At 48.0% G+C, this 19448-nt stretch overlaps 1 protein-coding gene across 1 annotated transcript in view; it reads left to right on the forward strand.

The window, feature by feature from the left end:
* The window catches only part of LOC106902892 (sideroflexin-5-like), a 56749-nt gene extending 40213 nt beyond the window's left edge, over nt 1–16536 (forward strand). The window contains exon 9 of the mRNA XM_014966721.1: nt 13304–16536. Coding sequence (XP_014822207.1) covers nt 13304–13381 — 78 coding nt within the window. The 3' untranslated portion in view covers nt 13382–16536. The remainder of the gene's footprint in view (nt 1–13303) is intronic.
* The last annotated feature ends 2912 nt before the right edge of the window (nt 16537–19448 follow it).

The raw sequence follows: 19448 nt of genomic DNA on the forward strand, positions 1-19448 counted from the left end.
AAGCAAAGATCTCTTCAGCCTTTGCTTTAAGTGCCTGAGACTCTTGCACACAACACAAAGAGTACATCTGTACTCCCATACTTCTGATGGAGCCTACCCTTACCATCAGGGCATGGATCTGAAGTCTGGCGACTGAAGTGTTTGTCACCAGCTCATTTTGTGACAAATCATTCCTTGCACCAAATCAAATCACAGCCTTGGCCATGAGTCTTCATGAAATCACCAGAGCAGCTCAAAGCACCATTGGACCAGTCCTCAGTACTCAATTCTGCTGTCTTAGTAACTTATGCAGAGAGATGGGACTTCAGTCATGCAGTACAACAGGAGTCCTCACCTGTACGTCTCAAGAAGGTGACCATGCAGTAACTGCAATCTGCTGACCAGGGAAAGCTGGCCTGAGGCTGCTCGCTAAGGGATGAGCAGTGAACTTGAACATGACTCTGGGCTAAACAGCCATTTTTCTGGCAAGGTTTCAATCTCCCTTCATTTGAGACAGGAATGCTTTTACCATTTGCTTCTCTATGTCTCCCTTCCTTCCCTGCTTTCACCAGGCCTCTGGTTGAGAGCATCAAGAAGAAGAGAAGACAATGTGTTCCCGACTTAGCCCCCCTTCTCACCCCCTAGCTCAGGTTTTCCTTCACCTGCGCCAGCTGTCAGGGCAGGGTTTCCAGACCTGGCGTGTGTTTCCCGTAGAGCCAGACTTCACACACCACTTCCCCCTTGGCCCTACCCTTTGGCTTTCCCTTTACACCTCTGCTGATCTCCCCCCTCGCCCCCCTCGGCAGCCTGGCAGCTGCAGAACACCTTTCCTGTCAAAGCAACCAGGAAAAAAAAATAATATCACAGTAGCTTGTTTCCTGTGCTGCAGATTTCCTCAACAACTTTTAGTTTCCTTCTAATTGCATTGCACAGGAAAGCTGCTGCCCAGAAGCCCACTAGTACAGAGGAGTCTGTGCATCGCTGGAAGTATTTAGGTGGCCTGAGATGATTTGGCTGGGTTGTGCTTAGGCTTGCAGAGAGACACGCTGGGAGCTGGAAGGGTCTCAGCAGAGGATGGTGATGAGCTGTTATCATTAGCTGTCAAAGTAACTGTCAGTGCTGTTCCTGTGCTCTGCAGATGCCTATGGACTGTTCCCAACCCACTGTAGGCCTCCTACACAAGTTCTTCTGTCAGGAGCAACCTGATCTAGTGGAAGGTATCCCTGCCCATGGCAGGGGAGTTGGAACTAGATGATCTTTACAGTTCTTTCCTATGACTTGCTCTTGGCTGCACAGTTCCTGCTCACATAGGCAGGCTCACATGCTCTAAACCTCCTTCTCAAGCATGTCTCCTAGGTGAAGGTAGTCCTAAACACATGGGGACACTTCAGGCTTAGTAGACCTCCCCTCCACTTCTAGTGATGCTTTAGCTTGAGTTGCTGAACCAAGAGCCGCAAGCTCCTTCCTGTTCCAGGGAGGGTGTCAATTCAGTGTTTGAGGTTTCTGCAGAGAGCTTCTAAAAACCAAACAAACTGTAAGTTCCAGATTCTACATGACTGGGACATTCTTGTCCCTCCCAAGTCATAAAACCCCGCAAATTCTAGTTATTGCATCATAACTCCTTATAACTACTGGGTGATGCTCTTTTAAATTCTTTTTCTGGGACTGTAGCAGGAGCATAGGGAAGATGTTGTGGCACAGTAGTTTCCTTCTGCCCTCATCCAGCTGGATGCAGCGGCAGTTCCAGATGCAAACCCATGGATGGTAATCTCACAGAAGCAGCATCTGCCTTATCGCAGGGCCACCTCGCATTCCCCAAACGCATGGCATACTTCGTTGCACTGCCCTTTTGAGTCATGTCCTGGCAAAACTGAAACTCCTCTTGCTGTGGGGTCACTTACCTGAGACATGACCAGGAGAGAAGGAACCAGTTTCACAAAGCGAAGAATATTTCTGGATCAGGACATCTCCCCTTTCCATGGTTATATTTTCCCCTAAGTGTTTTTCAAAATCAAAGCATTTTCCATTCCCACTTGGTCCCCAGTGAGCTGGGGTTGGGAGGGCTCAATCACTTCTTCTGGAATCAAATGTCCTTCTTTCCAATAGGAAGGGGGAGGATCTGGTCTAAAGGGGCATCAGCTCCACCATCACTCTTTACAAGCCCCTAAGAAATGTTGGGGTGGTTAGATTTACAACTGCTGAGCCTGTTTGCACCTCACGGTGTAATTATTAGGCTCAACGACATCTCTGTCGGGGGAAGGTCACGAGTGAGCAGTGCTCTGATTGATTTGGAGCCTGTGTCTTTGTTCTCATGTTCCCTGTCCGAGAGGCTTTGATTTGTGACCACGCTGGTTTTTGAAGTCTGCTCGCGAGACTGGTCCTTTGTTTCATGACCAGTGTTTGTGGGAGTCAAAGGTGCTGAAAACTTTACAGGATCTGGCCCTAAAATCGTAACCTGGACCAGCAGAGCTTGTTCTTGCTGGGAAGCGGTGGCTTGAACCGAACTGTTATTTGTGGTCATTCGAGGTGGGTGTGGGAGAAAGGACCCTTTTGTACTGCCCAGGGGCTTCAGCAGCGGTGTCAGACAGGATCTGGTTTCATGTTTATATCTCTGTCCCTGGGATACAGGTTCAAGTATGTAAACTATCTATCCTGCAAGCACAGGCTCCTGCAGGTGTGTGGGTGCTAGTGGGCATAAAAAAACATTCCTGACACCATCTCTTTTGAGGAGTCTTCACCTCCTGATGGCTATAAGCCATTAGGAGTCAAAAGAAAGAGCTGACATCCGACAACTCCGGATAAACAGCTAAACATTAACCCTTAAAGTGGCTCGAAAAACATACTTAAAAGGCACTTTGTGGAAAGAAGCCATTTTTTTCCAGGCCTGTTAATTGCTGTCTTTCTTCAGGACACCTTTCAGCAGCACGTACTGTAAACAGAGCGGCTCCTCCCGGAGCACTTCCCCCAAGGATTCCTGCTCTGCTTACTGGGGAGGCTGTGGAGATGGCCATCCCTGTCTTCTCCTGTCCTGTGCAGTCCTCCTGCGAGTCCTTGGTTTTGCTGGTTTCTTCTTGACCTGAAAGCCGAGACCTTTCCTCTCTTTCTGCCAGCTCACCCTGAAAACTCCGTTCCCTTTCTTGGTTGTTATCAGCCTCTGTATTTGGTGCAACCGGGTTTGTCCTCAGCTCTTCCCCTGCTCTTGCCTGGCTCACCTCTCTCTCTGCATAGCATTGGATATGTCCTTTTCTGCATACTCAGAGACAGTTGGTTTAGCTCATCTGAAGCAACCATACTTCAGACTACTCCAAGCGAGGCATTAAGAGCAAAGGAAGGTGGCCAGTTGTCCAGACTTGTCTGCTCTAAGCCTGCTTGCTTGCTGCAGAGAATGCCTTTATTAATCACATTTCCCAAGCACAGGTATATGTAATTATCAGTAGTTGTTTTTTAAATCATTAGGATCTAGCAGCCTGTTTCTAGTGAGGCTGTTGGTCCTTCAAGGGAAGCAAATGTGATGGAGGTTGGGATCCTGAGGAACTTGCTTAGCTTCTCTAAAGGAACAAGGATATCCCTAAACCCTGCCATACTCATTATGCTCTTCCTTCTTAATAGCTAGAGAATTGCAGGGTTTGACATTCTTACCAAATAGCAACAAATGCTCTCTTCCTCGACAGAACTGCTGGAGAGATCCTTACTAGAATGAACCTAATTGCTCAATTTCATCAAAGGGGAAACTTGCCACATTCATAATGTCCACATTCAAAAGTAGGAATTTTTTTCTTCCAAAAAAGGAGAGGCAACTCTGTCTCTGTGAATGCTTCTCATTCCAGCAAGGAGCAGTGACTCTAAACTCTGCTATTTTGAGTATTCTCAGGACTGTGTTTTAGATGGGCTGATGACTTTTCCATCTATTGATTGGCTTGAATGTTGCCCAACAGAGACTACATCATGTAATGTGAGGCCGCTTCCATTAGGCCAGGAAGAAGTTTCCTTTGCCCTACACGCTATAGACTGACTGCCCTCCACAAACAGGTTTGGGGTAAAGTCCTCTCCAGATGAAGGGTCCTTACTTCATGAGGCCAGGTGACCTGAGGTCAGAACATGTGTGTTTCTGCTGTGGTACCAGCCTAAGACATCCACCTTTTTGGAGGTCCTGTAGAAATTAATTTAATGTAGCAAATCAGGAGTTTACCTCCTGAGCATTTAACTCCTATACATGAGCAGACTACCTTCTCCAGAGTAAAGGAGAAAAGGCATCTTAGCTCCTGCAAAGGCCTTTTTGTGTGTTTCTTCACTTCATGGAAGATAAGTTATGCCGGAGTCTTAGATTATCTCTGTCACAACTTCACTTCAATTCTCTATTCAGTCTCCTGCCTGAACTTCTACATTTCTCTGTATGGGTGGTGAGCTTGTGTTACCCTTGTCTTACCCCTTGGTCCCTTGCGAATCATTGCAGATCAAGGTGCTGTGCTCACCAGGAGGCAGGCTGGCACCTGGATAGCAGCAACTGGGTAAAAGGAGGAAAGGTCCTTCACCATCTTGGATTGCTAGAGAGAACTGGAAAGGTCTCTTTTCTCAATCAGACAGAAAGAACTTTTTTTTTTATCTTGCTATTTGAAACTTTATGATTTCAAAGCCTTTATTTAGTTTTGAGTGATTTGGGTTTTTTTAAAACACTTGAGGTTTCTGGTGCTGTGGGCAGCCCTCTTCTTTCCCAGAAGACTCAAACCCAATGATTTTGCAATGAATAGGAGATGCTGTCATGCAGGGGATTGACCTTTCAATCTGTTTATAAAGCTGGAAGACTTGAGGGGAGTCTGAGAGCCAATGTAGCCCAGCGCTCACCAGACCCAGCTCCTGTATTTTGTTCAGTTTTGGGCTCCTCACTACAAGAAAGACACTGAGGTGCTGGAGTGTGTCCAGAGAAGGGTAATGAAGCTGGCAAAGGGTCTAGAGCACAAGTCTTACGAGGAGCAGCTGAAGGAACTGGGGCTGTTCAGTCTGGAGAAAAGGAGGCTGAGGGAGGAGACCTTATTGCTCTCTACAACTACCTGAAAGGAGGTTGTAAAGCAGTGGGGGTCAGTCTCTTCTCCCAGCTAAAAAGCAATAGAACAAGAGGAAATGGCCTCAAGTTGCCAAGGGTAGGTTTGGGTTGGATATTAGGAAAAATTTATTCACTGAAAGGGTTATTGAACGTTGGAATAGGCTGCCCAGGGAAGTGGATGAGTCACCATCCTTGGAGGTAGAGGTGATGCTTAGGGACATGGTTTAGTGGTGGTTTTGGCAGTATTAGCTTGGTAGTTGGACTCAATGACCTTAAAGATCCTTTCCAACCCAGGCAATTCCATGATCCTAGGAGTGGCTTTTATATCTGTTCATCACTGATGTCATCTTGAGACACCAGAAGGATTCCCATGGGGAACTAGAAGGTTAGAGCTGGTATCTTACTGGTGGACTGGTTTGGGGCAGTGAACAAACACAGGGTAGAACGTGGCAGTTGAACGGCTCTGCTGCAGGACAGGCTGGGACACGCCGAGCAGTTTAAGTAGGTTGCAGCCTTAGGTGCCTGCTGTCATACATTATTACCCCACCTGCTAACACTGTTATCATCAGTCATTTCTAGAGCACCGGAAACAAACGTGCCGCTGGGTGGGGGGAGCTCATTGCCATGGGGGCAGTTGTGCTCTGCTCCAGCCTGGGTGGACAGTAGCCTAAAATACCATGTTTTCCTTCTTCCCAGCTCATTAAAATGTTGGGGGATTTTTGATACGTGTATTATTTTTCTTTAGAGGAGCTGCGATATGCTAATCTGCAACTCCTGAAGCTAAAAGTTAAAAACAACCCTTGATGTTCTGTCCTGTAACTGACTCATAAATCCTGCAAACTCTTCTGCTCTGCTTTGGGGCAGAGTCAATTGTTCCCTTTTAAGGTGAGGGCAGTAACGTCTTAAGACTTGTAGCTGTCTCAAAAGCAATTACACATCTCTATCCAAACATCTGTTGAGCAAGAGGAATATTCCTACTTGTCTTGATACAGAAACCTGATGGCACCCAAGGTGCTGCTGACACTTTGCGTTTCATGCTTTGCTAAAAGCAGTGACGTTTTCAGGGGACGGTTCAGAGGTGTCAGCAGATGTGATAGAGTGTGAATAGCTTGTGGCACTAACACCATCACTGACATACTTTATATCTAACGGATGTCATAGCGGGGTATGTGTCGTGCCACATTCCGGCCCTTCCCAGCCTGGTCTTTCTGCCCTGTCCTACAGGCAGCTGGAGGAGGATGCTGGTGGTCAAAGCATCCATGAAAAAAAAACCAGGAAAATATTCTGAAATGGATAACCCAGAGCCAGAGCAGCCAAATATTCCAACTTTCCTCCTTTTTATTGTTGCAAGGAGGGAAGAGAGAATGGAGATAAAATTAATTTCAAGCAATTGTCCTTCTTAATGCCAGTCTATGTACATCCAACCAGAGGTTAGACAGCAGCACATGGATACATCTTTGATGTAAATGTACTGGCCACAGGTCCTGTGAGAGGCAAAATGTTTCTTTTTTTGCACTTCAGTGTAAGCCTGGTTCACTGTCCGCAGAGAAATGATATATCCCTAAAACTTACTGTTTGGAAAACAGGGTTTTGAATTCAGAGCCGTTTATGTGAAATCCCCCCGAAAACGACTACGTTGCAGGGGTTTAACAGGTTACCCACCTGCTCGACACATGGCGGTAGTTCCAGATTTGCAGTCAAACAAGAGACTTCGCAAATTACCCAAACTGCCTGATAGCTCCTTATTTTAAAGATCTGCTGAGCTACATGTGAATCCACTTACGTGGCAGTTAAAGGGTAGTGTAAAGCAAATGCTCTTCTTGTTCATTCTTATCTGCCACTGGCTTTGTTTTACTTCTAACCACGTGAGCAAGAGAGGAACCTTTTGCTCCATGAGTGTGGCTGCTCTCCCGGGGTGGTGCATCAGGAGTTGAGTTGCATCCATGGTGGCAGGCTCTCGTCACCTGGCTGAGGCTGTGCTGTGACTTCATTAGGAAGGGCAGCCAGGCACTGATGGGGATGGTTTTCTTGGTGCAACAATATGTGATAAATTTTCACCTTTTTCCGAAATAGTTGGGTCCTGAACACCAGAAGGGTTTAATCTACTCACTTGTGCCACAGCTCTCAGCCCTCAGTGTCTTCTCCTTCCAAAGCCACTACCCTCACAGAGCATCTTCTGGTGGTCTCTCCTCTGCCCTGGGTCACACTGTTGCATGCCACAGGTTGTGTGGACATTCTGTATGGATGTACAGCCCTTGTGGTGCTCTGCTTGTAGCGTGCATGGGCTCTGCCTGACCGGCCGGACTGCTTCCCCAGCGCAATCCCGGATGGAAAAGCACATCTGCCCTGTTCCTTGCAGCGTGGTGGCCAGGGAGCATCAAAAAGGCTCTCAGGGAATGTCAGTCCCCGGCTGCAGTTGCATACCTTGGCGTGCCTGACAAAAGGAGATGATCAAAGCAGGGATGGTGAGAATGAGCTCTAGCCCCTCGCCGGGGAAGCGCTCAGTGCCTCCGCGCCAGCAGGTGCACAGCTCTTTAATCCCTGCATTTCCGTGGGGTCCAGCCCTCCCTCCCCACACCGGCCCCAAAGTCGGCACTTCTTTGGGAAGGTGGATGGTGCCAAACCCATGAGCGGGGTCCCACTCAGTGGCAAGGCTCTTGCATCCCAGATGGGGCTTGATTTGGACACATTGCGACCAGTGATGGCTGGAGGGGCAGTGGTGGCTTCCCAGCTTCATGTTTCCATATTTTTAAGGAAAGCGTTTTGACTAGAAATGGTGGTTTTTCTTATGAAAACCAAATGTTTCTTTAAAAGTGGGGGATCTAAAAGACTTGGAACTATGGAGAGCATTTTAATTTTTGGTGTCCGGAAAAAGCTTTGAAAAATGTTTATCTGAACAGAGGAGGAAAAAATCTTGCCATCTTAAAATCATTTTCCAATTCTGGAAAGCCTCATAAATTTAAGCATGGGTTCAGATTTGTGATTTTGGCCCCACCAGCATTCTTTCAGCTACTGTCAATTAAAAGAAGAAAAGAAGAACTGAAATATCCGAAAGGAGAACACTTAGGCAGTCTTACCGCTGGAACAAGATCATCAAAAACCCAATCAAGTTGGTTTTTGACGCCAAGTAAGCAACTTAAACCAAATTTAATGAGGTTCTGCTTCTCAGCAGAGTTGCATTAGCTGACCACGGGCTGAAGATGAAAGGAAGCCATGGTAAACCTGTACAGAGCTGCTTTCACACCATGGGTGCACCAAGCTACAAGCAGAGGTACCTGGTGACCATGGTGTGGCTGATGAGCTCATCAATCCAAGGAAAAACATGATCCTCTTTTGCCGAGGACACCAAGGACAGAGCAGTCTGTTGGTGGTACTGAACGTGCCCCACCTCTCTGTCTAGCTGTGCGCTGAGTCCACCACTGTGGAAACTGCAGTTGCTGATCCTTCACAGTGCCATTTATTAACCTTGCTACACCTCACCGGGCTTCACTAGGGCTCGGTTAGCTTGGCATTGGCCTTCTGTCTTATGGCCCAGGAGGAGACAGCAGAGGGCTGCTGGAAGGGCCAGGAGAGCCCTCCTGGGCTCCAAACTGGGGCCACCACCGAGCTATCTCTCTGGCATTGCCGAGGCCGCAGCAGAAGACACAGTGACCAGCCTGATCCTCCCTTCCCCCCACCTCTCAGTGCAGCATCCCTCAGTCCGTATGACCCTCCCCCTACCAAAATTGGCTGCTTTCTTCCTTCTTCTCCCCCCCTCCTCCCTTTTTTTTTGGCTGAGTGATGAGCTGTATGCCAAATCCATCTGCTCCTGTCTCCCCTAGCTGCCTTCCATATCATTACAGGATCCCTGGCAGCGAGCCTAGACCTATCTCTCTCCCTGCACTCTTAGGAGCACATTCCTTTCTACACCTTTTCCCGAGCTGGGATAGAAATGAGTATCAACCCCAAACAAAAAGCATCTGCTTTCTGCCTGCTTCTGCTTCACCGGACGTGCATGTACGCTACACCCGTGTCAGCAGCGAATGCAAAACACACACAACCCCCCACCTCGCCGCCCCGCATCCAACATGGGCTGACGAAACTTTGGGCGCCGGGAGCCTGCCTCACACCCTCTCCCTCTCCGTCTCCGCAGCACCAGCTGTGACCACCGCACCATTTGTTCCTCCAGCCCACGCCAGCACTCGGAGCCAGTTCTTTATCACCCCAATTAGCCTTGTCTGTGCTGATGAGAGGAGAGAGGCTTCCACTGCAAGGCTGAGATGGGGGGAAAAGAGCTGGCGTGCGGTGGGCACCACAAGAGGAGATTTCCTCCACGGCGGCTTTGTTCCCCGGGAGGATGGATATCACCGGGTCAGGAACACCGCTAAAAAGCCAGCGCTGTCATCCTGCCTGCATTACCTGGGTGATGCTGCTCTATAAACAGTTGCTTGAATAAGGTCAGGGGACACCCTTCCTTTTTTACCTTTTTTTCTTCCTGCACTTGGCTATCGGCTCTAAGGAAGAAGAGCGTCCTCAGGCCGCGCTGGCTCCCAGGTGCTGTGATGGGCTATGGCTGGCACCAGCCACTTTTCTGGATGAGTTTGGAGATGCGCCTTGGACATATCCCCAGCAAGGATTGGGATTCCTGCATCTATAGCAAAGCTTCCAGTAACCTTACAGGAGGGGTGAAGCTATTCCTTCTTTTCCTGCTGGCTTGTTATAGTGTCTCCCATGATGGTACATCAAGATACTGAGTGGTCAATGCTGCACTGATGCTCATACAGCCATCGGCCTGAAAGCTTGGGTTTTTTTGTCCCAACCAACCCCCTTATAGCACGCTCTGGGAGTGGTGTTTTCACACTGTGGTTCCCTCAGTGCTGTTGTGAGCTTGTGTCTCTCTTGGACTTCTGTTCCCCTGGATTCATTGTTGATGAGGTGTGAGGTTGCAGGCCCTTTTCTGGTAGGCACCTCGGCATTATCATTCCAGAGCCAGGAAGGGAATCCATTCGTTATCTTAGGACAGGTAGATCTACCTCATCAGGAGGAAGAGGATGAACACAATTCAAGCCCAGTCCTATGGTGGACACTCAGTTTGAAAAGACGAAGTCACCCCATGTGAAATGCGGCAGGTCACATCACTTTAGTCCCAACAGGGTAGAACCTGTTCCTTAGAGCACTCTCCGTGGCAGGTTGTTTCCTGGTAGAGGGGTTGCCAGCATGGCCATGACCAAGAAGGATCCTTCTGGGAGGTCTTTGAAACTGAGATGCAAGAAACTTGAGAATAAACTTGAGAAGAAACTGTGGTCTCCAGATCTGTTTCACAGTGCCGTGTCCAGTGGAAAGCTGGCCAAGCAGGTCCAGGATGCTGAACAGCCTGAGTAGCAGTCCACACCAAAATAGGTGAAATTATGCTTTCCAACAAAAAGCCCTGAGGGATTCAAAGGCTGTACTGGTGTACAATAAGGTTGTCTCTTAATATCTGTAGCTTATCACCCAAATGCTTCCCCCTGTTCTTCTGTGTTTGATTTCCCAGTGAGAGGAGGAAGTTACTCCTGATGCATTTCTGAATGGCTTTGTCAGTACTGCTGTAGAGTATGTTCCTCTTGTACCTGCTTCGGCGGTGCGATGGCACCCCTTGGAGCTCCTGTAGCTGAGGCTCTAGAGCCGTTTGCAATATCTGCTTCATTAAAGTCAACCAGAAGGGAATCTGCAGAGATTGCTCCAGTTCAACCAGTCACTCCCCAGCAAATTTATTTCACATCTTCCCAGGTGTCAGGAAGGAGCTTAAGTGAGCTCAGTAATACACAGCTCCAGACCAATACCTGTGACCGATTTTATCTTCTTTCAAGGTCTTCAAAGGAGTCCCTGACCACGTGTCCATCTTGCGTTAGGCATTCATTCCCTTGTCCTTCTGCTTAGACACCATAATCTGTCTCTGAACTGTCACAGCTCAATCCTGTCCCTCCTAAAGCCATCCAACAGCCTTGTGTGCAGCTTTGCCATGAATGAAGAGCTCAGCTATGCAGGGGAAAGGAGGCCACTTCCCTCCTGGACCCATGGGAAGGAAGCCAAAAGGACCTATAAGCAGTTATCTCATCTGTCTTCCTCCACCAAGACAAGGTCAATTCTGCTTAAAGTGTTCTTGATGGGTTTCATCTAATTTGCACTGAAAACCTCCCACCACAGAGACACCACACCTTCCCCAAGCATTTGATTGCAATACTTTGCTCCTTCCCACTGGGATACTCTTCCTGCTGTTTAGCTTGGATCTTACTCCATTCTTTTTGAATTGTGTCCCAAGAGAGCATGAACAAAACATTACTCCTTTCTTCTGTGCCGTAGCCTCTTGCACATGCACGTACCAGTATGCCTCCCTTGAACTTCTCTCTTCTAGACTCAGCACATCCAAGTCCTCAATGTTTCCCCATAGGTCTTGCTTTCAGATCCCTAACCTGGGGTCCACCAAGGCAGACGTGGCTTTCCTTGGACCTCCTACCTCTCCATCCCCCATTGGAGAGGAGGGGACTGTTGGAGGCTCTCCATTAGCTTTCTGCGGAGACGTCCCAGTAGTAGGTTGGGTTTTGCTCTGTCCAAGCTGCCTCACGTCCCCAAGCCCTACTGACACCAGCATGGACAGTCAGAGTTGGACCACCCAATTCCTGGTCATTTTAAAGCACTTTCCACCTTGATATTTTCATACCAGTGGGTGAAACCACCCAGCCCCAGTGCCTCGGAGCTTTTCTTTCAGTCTCTGGAAGAAAAATAAGAAAACAATGGGAAGAAAAGCTGTGTCAGAGCCAGGCAGATCGGAGTTAATCCTCCCTCAAAATGGATCCCGTCAGCGCCGGTGTACGTGAGAATCGCCTCTCCTGCACCTTTGCTGGGTACTCTCCCCGGCACAATGCTTCACTTTGTGTTTCAGCACAGAAAGAAATGGTGAAGTTGCTAATAATGGCACTAAAAGAAAATATGCTACATCTGTTATGGATAGCAGTACAAAATTAGCTGATCACACCTCTGACACCCAAGATGTCTTCACTTAAAATACTCGTTGGCTTACTTTACATAATTTGCTGATTATATTTAAAAGAAATACAATTTTGCAATTACTGTTCTTTCTGGTGTGCTATCTATGCATCATTTTCTTTTTATGTTTATATATTTCTCCTTCATTAGTGCAGTCTGAAGGGTGATTAGATCCCTTCAAACATTTTACAGAGGTTAAACGTTGATTAAGATTTAATTATTACTGTAAATAGCTTGGAATGACATATGGTGCAAAAACCTGACATATGTGCATTTGAATAAATGAAGTGCTATTTCCCATGATGCTTCAGTAGCTGTTTAACAGCTTTGCTGAAGGGTTATGTTGCACCTCATGTTAAGATTGCTTTGATGTTATATTTTGTTGGGTTTTTGCAGCTGAAAGCTAAGAACAGTTTTTCCAGTTTTTAAAAACATTGAATATTTTAAATACCTAAATTGTTTTGCACAAATTTTTGCTAATTTGTCTAACTAGGTTAAACATTTTCAAAAGCATTTCGATTTTAACGTGGGTTCCTAGCATTGTGTCAGCAACAGCATCAATTCAATGTATAGGATTTCTAAAAGTCTGGTCTTGCATGGTGTCCTGTCCCAGTTGGGAGCGGGATCTTTGCTTGCTGTGGGGACTGGGAGCACCATGGATCCTTCCCAGGGATACAAAGGTTCGGAGCCATTTCAGAGGAAGGGAAGGGTTTGTGTGAAGCCAGCAAAAGGAAAAAATTAGGAAAGGGATGGAGATTTTATGGAGACAGAGAAAGGGGTAGGCAGATTTGGACTGTTATCCATCCTTGTTGGAAGATATAGAGCTTTGGTCCTGAAGACAAATGAGGGTGTGCTGTCCCCTTGTGTCACCAGGCAGCCTGTGGCTTTGCTGGATCCCTGCGGGTGCAAACCACAGCTCTGGGGACTGGGTTCCTTCTAGCACCATGCGAGGGGACCTTGGCTGTGGAAAAAGGAAGGGATATCTCCAGGAAAACGATGGGTGGGATCCGTTTGATTCTCAGAGACACTCTGTAATTCATTGAATATTGCGAGGCAGAGAGCATGCATCAATTCATGTAATATAAGTCAATCCAAATCAGGGATGTTTTGAGACTTGAGCACAGTAAAGCACATTAAAATGACATGGAAAAGGCATGATTGATATTGTATTATTTACATATTATACTTCTCCACATTAATTTATTGATGTATCGAGCTCCTGCTGCAGCACAGCAATGTGATATCGATTCTGATCTTGCCTCCTCTTTGATTTCACAGATTGAGACATCTCGGCTGGAGCCAGAAATTGCAATGGCCACCACCAGTAAGACTGTAGTCTACAACAAGGGATTGTAAGTGGAAGTGGACCATCTCAGCCCGGAAGACTTCGGGTGGGAAAGGGGGAAACTTGAGATCCCAACTGGGAAAAAGAAAACAACAAGATAAAACAAATAATAGAGCTCAGCGATAGTAACGTATCACCACTCCTGGCAAACTGGGAGTAAATTAACACTTGCAGAGAACTGACACCTCACACCAGTCAAAAAGATTAATATTAAAAGTTTTAAATTAGCAACAGGAGCAGCAACAAAAAAAAATTACATTCAAACATTTTAGAGAACTAGCTAACGAAGAATCTCAGAACTTAACTAGCACTGCATGGAGGGATGTTTAACAGCGTGTTTACATGGTTATACCTAACTACATGAAAATAGGCTTCACTGAACAGATTTTGTTTTAATGTGAATTAAATCTCCACACTGACACTGCACAAAAGTAATTCTGTAGAGATCAACAGGTGCATGAATGTGAAGCGCTTGGTAGGGTGTTTGATAAGTGTCCTGTATCGATTTCATACCAATCCTGCCCCAGTGATCATGCACAAAAGCAACCTTCCATGGTTGAGCGTGCAACGCTCCGTTAGCACAGTAAAGGTCATAGCCTGTGCACCCTCCATCCCTCCCTCCTTCTGCTGCAGATGGTCCTGGTGGTGTCCTGCCATTCATTGCACTTGGAAGACTTCGTGTCACAGGAGCCTTTTGCCCAGGGTTCAAGATACTAGAAAGCCAACATGCCCACACGCCCACACATTGAATAGGGAAGGATCTTACAGCAAAAATACAATTGATCTGCTCTTTTCCTTCGCACAAGGAAAGACACAAAGGATGGGGTTCATCCTACCTTAGAAGTAAGGTAGTTGATCTAAACTAATCGGCTATGCCACACTTTGCTAAGCTTGTCATCTGAGGACATAATATGCCTAACTTGTGTCAGCCCTGAATTGGTCACAGTTGGACTAGATGATGTAAGTCCCTTCCAACTGGAACTCCTCTCCTCTCCTCTCCTCTCCTCTCCTCTCCTCTTCTTCTTTCTCTGTATTTACCAACACTGTAAGACGTTAAAGTCAAAATGATGGGCAGGACGGCTTCACCTGGCAGCCATGCCAAGCTGATGGCTTCATGAGACTGCAACCTCAGAGGGGTGTACTGCCCTCTGGAGATGATTGCCTGTCTGTCTCTTCAGCTACTCCACTCTGGGGTGCTTAAAGTGGGGTGGAGCAAGTCCTCCCAGCACTGCACCCATGCTCTCCATTGGGTTAGGGGCCATAATTTGGCTTTCTGGTATCTTGTACCCAAGAGTAAACCCTGAGTGACTTCCTGAGGACCAGAGGAGGAACACAGATTTTGAACATGGTCACCAGCAGAAGACCGTGCCGATAGCGAGATTTGCCTCTGGGATCATTGTAGGGATGGAGCCATGGTGGTGATGGACATAGCTGAATGCACAGGCTGTCATCCTTCAAGTGCCAATTTGTTGGGGGCTTTGGGGAGGGTGGGGGGAGGATGGGAAAACCAAATTGCCACTGACACAGAATGTATTCAAAGGATTTATTGCAATGCCTGAAATCAGGAGGCCTGAGCACCACTGTGTGCTCCTCCTCCACTGGCTGTTCTGACTCCCTGCTGGAGTCAGACCAGTAGGAACTGGAGTCACACAATGCTCAGGCCAGCTCAGGAAGACTGATTCTGTCCCCACACTGGTGTAAATCAGGAAAAATTGCATGGAACAAATCAGTTTTGTGGATTCGCATGCCAGCGTGCAGGGGAGGAGAGGCCAGCTCCGGGCTCTCTACAGCTGCTGTTCATGGGCCAGCTCCCGGCCCCTGACACTGGTGGCAACACAGAGTGGGTCCAGTTACACTCATGAAGCTGTTCTGGATTTACACCAGGGTAAGGGACAGCTGAATTGGACCCAGTAAAGTTCCTCTAATGCACTAGATGAGATGAATGTACGCTCTGGAGGAAGCGAGGCCACCCCAACTGCTCCGGGTGGGATTTGGAGGGGCTGCAGGGAGGTGGCATCTGTCCTATGGACATTTTCACGGGCACCTGTCCTACGAGCAGCATAGCACAGAATTAGGCCCCATGTTTTGCCCTGGGGGCGAGTAACTCCCCACAGCAGTGTAAGAGTGGGGCAGACCTCCAGCCCCAGGAAGGGGAGTGGGGATGCTGGCAATCCCCAAACGTGGGAGCTGCTGGTAGGAGCTACGGATGGGAGCCATGACCACAAGGCTTCGGAGAGCCAGCTGGGATGAGCCGTGTGCCTGAAAAGGTCGCTTTCCATTGCTGCAGGGGGTGGGAGGAGGCGAGGACCGCTGTCGGATGCTGGGGGTACCCACTTGCACCCACATCCACATGTGCATGCAGGAGGAAAAAAGCTACTCTGAGCCTAAAACTTCAGTTTATGGCTCCACTTAGCCCGCAGAAGTTAGGAGCCAAGCTGCATCGTGTTGCACGGAGGCACAACTTGCCGCCTTCCTCCTCCTGAATGGAAATGCGAGGCTGAGACAGAAACAGCCTCTTGTGTTGACAGAGAGAAGCCTCCTGGCTCTGGCGTCTGTCTGAGTGGATCATTTCCCCTTCCCTGGTGGGTTTTGTCACTGCCTGAACCATTCTGCTGCAAAGCTTGTTCATCCCAGGCTTTTTTTTGTGTGTGTGTGTGTGGTTTCAGAGAGGTGGAGCAAGGAGGGAGATGGTGATTTGGTTTTACATCATGATCAGGGATCAAAGATTTCAGTGGCTGTGAGCTCCGGCTGCCTGCCGGGCCCGCAGGTGAAGCAAGGATTTTGCTGCAGAGGAAAGGAGTCAGGGCTTTGGATCCAAGGAAAAGTACAAATTGGGCAAGTTTTGCCTTGGGAAAGAACCGATTCCCAGTTTCCTCCATGATGGGAAGCAGGTATGGATGCTTTCCCTGCACACACACCACCTGCAGAGTTTCGGCTGCACAAGTTGTTAATTAGCAGGGATGCTCATCACGTTAATCCAGTGATGCTCAATAAGAAGTGCGTTGGTTTGGAGGAAAATAGGCTTGGGGCTTATTAAGGCACGTGGCTCCTATGAATCACGAGGGCCTGATCCTGCTCAAGCGGGTGAGGACCAGCTTGAGGGGTGTCAGAGGAGCTGTGCTGCGAGATTATGGCTCGGCTCAAAAGCAGCTGCACAGTCAAACAAGTGACAATCAAACGGTCTAAATGAGTCTGGATTTATCGTCTTCCCGTACAAACCCCGTCAAACTTGTTTCACTTTATGTGTCATGAAGATGGGTCTCAGTCAACTCGGCAGAGTTTGTGCTGAGAAATAAATACATCCTGGGGTCCTGAGTCAGGCGTTTGCCGGTGTTTATCTCTAAGAGCCGATCACAGCCTCTGGCAGGTTGACAACAACATTTGCTCTCAAATTTGATTCAAATGCAACTCAAAATGTTGTGCCCTCCACCCAAAGCACTGGGAAGGTGTTCCTGCTTGGAGAGCCACCACCTCAATGGAGGCCAGTTCCCTGTTCTAACCTCTTCTGAAAGCATCTGCGGGTCTTGCATTTGGGAGACAGATACCACCTGCAACAGCGGTGCCCAAGAGGTTTGAGACCAGAGGACTTGACCCCAGATCTTCCAAAACCACATGCATCCCCTTCATCCAGGCAGTCAGGATGGTGCACACCCATGTCTGCTTCCCTTCCCTTCACCATCCCGTGACTTGCCCTCCTGGATGGTGAGCAGGACAAAGTGCATGTATGAGGAGCACATTTTGGTTGCCTCATGGTCCTAACTCTTGGGGAACACGAGACCACAGTGTCCCTGCACTGGGACACTGAATGATGAATGATGCGGTTCAGGTTTTAAACCACCACCATCCCAGTGCAGGGGGTCATGAGATGCATTTTTATTTAAAAGCAGCAGAAAGGCTCAGCAAACACAAACCTGACCTTTATGGATCTTAAAAGACCATTTCACTTGCAGGCAGCTGAAGTTTGGGTTCCCTTATGCAGTGGGTCCATCACTGGCTCAGCGTGGTTGCTGCCACCGGTGGTGGGACTGCCAGCAAGGACCAAAATACCACGCTCAACTCTTCCTACAGCATTAGAAGCGAAAAGCATGGAGCTGGGAAAGCAGTAGCACATTAGTACTGTTTATTAGGACAGCAAATTGTGCCAGAAAAGACTACACACAACAGCTAATGATAACATTAAGCACATTCATTTAATAGCTAATTAATCTCTTCGACTTCCCTAATGTACAAAAAGGAGCCTTCGGTTTGTGAGAACAACCCAACCATTTGCATTTCTTATTTCCTATAATTGGGGAAGTGGAAGAAATGGGGAGAGCAAAACCCACCACACACATCAAGTTGTTCACCTCAGCAGATAATAATAAATGAGATGATCATCTCCTGTAGTATTTAATTAGAAATGTCGCCGTTAATTGATTTCTTGGATATGTTAATTAAGAAATAATGAGGACCAGGTTGCAGCAAAAGGTGCCAGCGAGAAGTTTTGAGTCCCTCCTGGAAGATGTGTCTGTTGGCTGCTCCCCGAGCTGGCCGGGGGACAACCAGAGGACAATCCCAGGGTTGTGTCACCCATGTCCTGAACCCACCCTTAAGCTTGGGGCTCAGCTCCTTCCATTTTTGCTTGTTGCTCATTTTTCTGCTCTGCATCCCCGCCTGTGGCCAGGAGTGGGCAGATGCCCAGGTCCTGGTGGGACAGGCAGCAGGTCTCCCCGTCTGCTGCCTATGCCAGCACCACGGGTTGTGGGGATGTGGGATGTCCCGGCCAATGCTGAACCCTGCCACCCTGGGACCAGCAATGCTGGTAGATCTCAGGGTTACACTGATGCCACGTAGCTGAGAGATGTAGGTGTCTGCTCTGCTTTCGTCTTAGCTCCTCTTGAAGGGCCGTGATGGAGACCCAGACCCTGGGACGCCCTTCAGCTGTGTGTGGGGAGCATGGGGGCTGCCAACGCATTTGAGAAAACCTTTTTAGGGTACAAATAAGCTCATGCAAGAAGCTGGCCTGACTCTGAGAGCGTTCCCGCTGTCGGGTGTGCAGATGGTGGAAACTTGAAGTGGCCCTGGTGGTGGTAGATACCCCCAGCTTGCTTTAGGAAATGTCCACTTTGGGCTTATTTCCCCCACCCCACACACCTTTTTTATGGCTTATTTTGCACCCAACATCCTCAGCTGCCCCTTTTCATGCAATCACCCTCCGGCACCTGATCTGAATGCACCTTATAAACCGCGTTAATGGCAAGTCCCTTGGGCCACGGTGGGGGGGTGGGGAGGGTCGCCCGCCAGCACCGACACGTCTTCCAGCGGTCCCTCCGGCAGAGCTCCGCGGGCGTCTGTCCCTCTGCCACCCTCGGGCACCCTGCCGCGCGCACCCTCTCTTTTTAACCTTCTCGATGGAGCTACCGACCGCGACACTTTGTGTTAACACTCAGATCTGTCTGGAATAAAAAGAGTTTAAAGACGTGGCACTGTGGTCCCACCTCCCTGCGGCCCTTCGGTGGGAAGGGTGAGGCGGGGGCCGGGGGTTAAAGGTCTCCTCTAAAAAAAAGGCAACTTTCTGATGGGCTTGGTTTGCAGGCGAGAAGCTGCCAGGGATGGGGCTTTTCCCTGCGTGAGGGAGGGCGTGGGGAGGGGGCTTTCCCAACAGCGGGAATTACTATGCCTATGTAAATATATATTATAAAATAATGCAATTCTACAGAGCTATGTGTAATATACATTATAAAGTACAATATATATGTGCGTTATATACACAAATATATGTGTATATATTGTGTGTATATATACTATTAAAATATATATAATAATATATATAAAATATGCATTTAAAATACAATATATGCACACATATATATGTATATATTGTGTGCATATGTGTATATATATGGCATATCATATGTATTATTACTATATTTGTGTGTATATATATTTTTATATTTTATATATATATATATAAAAATATTATGCTTGTCCTTTCCCCCAAACTCCAGCAAGACATGGGACCGATGCCTGACCTTCATCCCCCGAGACCCCTCCACCCCAGGCCCTCATCGCTGGGGGGGGGCCCAGGAGCGCCCAAAG

Source organism: Calidris pugnax, unplaced genomic scaffold (genome assembly GCF_001431845.1).
Source record: "Calidris pugnax isolate Ruff unplaced genomic scaffold, ASM143184v1 scaffold14, whole genome shotgun sequence".
NCBI lineage: Eukaryota > Metazoa > Chordata > Aves > Charadriiformes > Scolopacidae > Calidris > Calidris pugnax.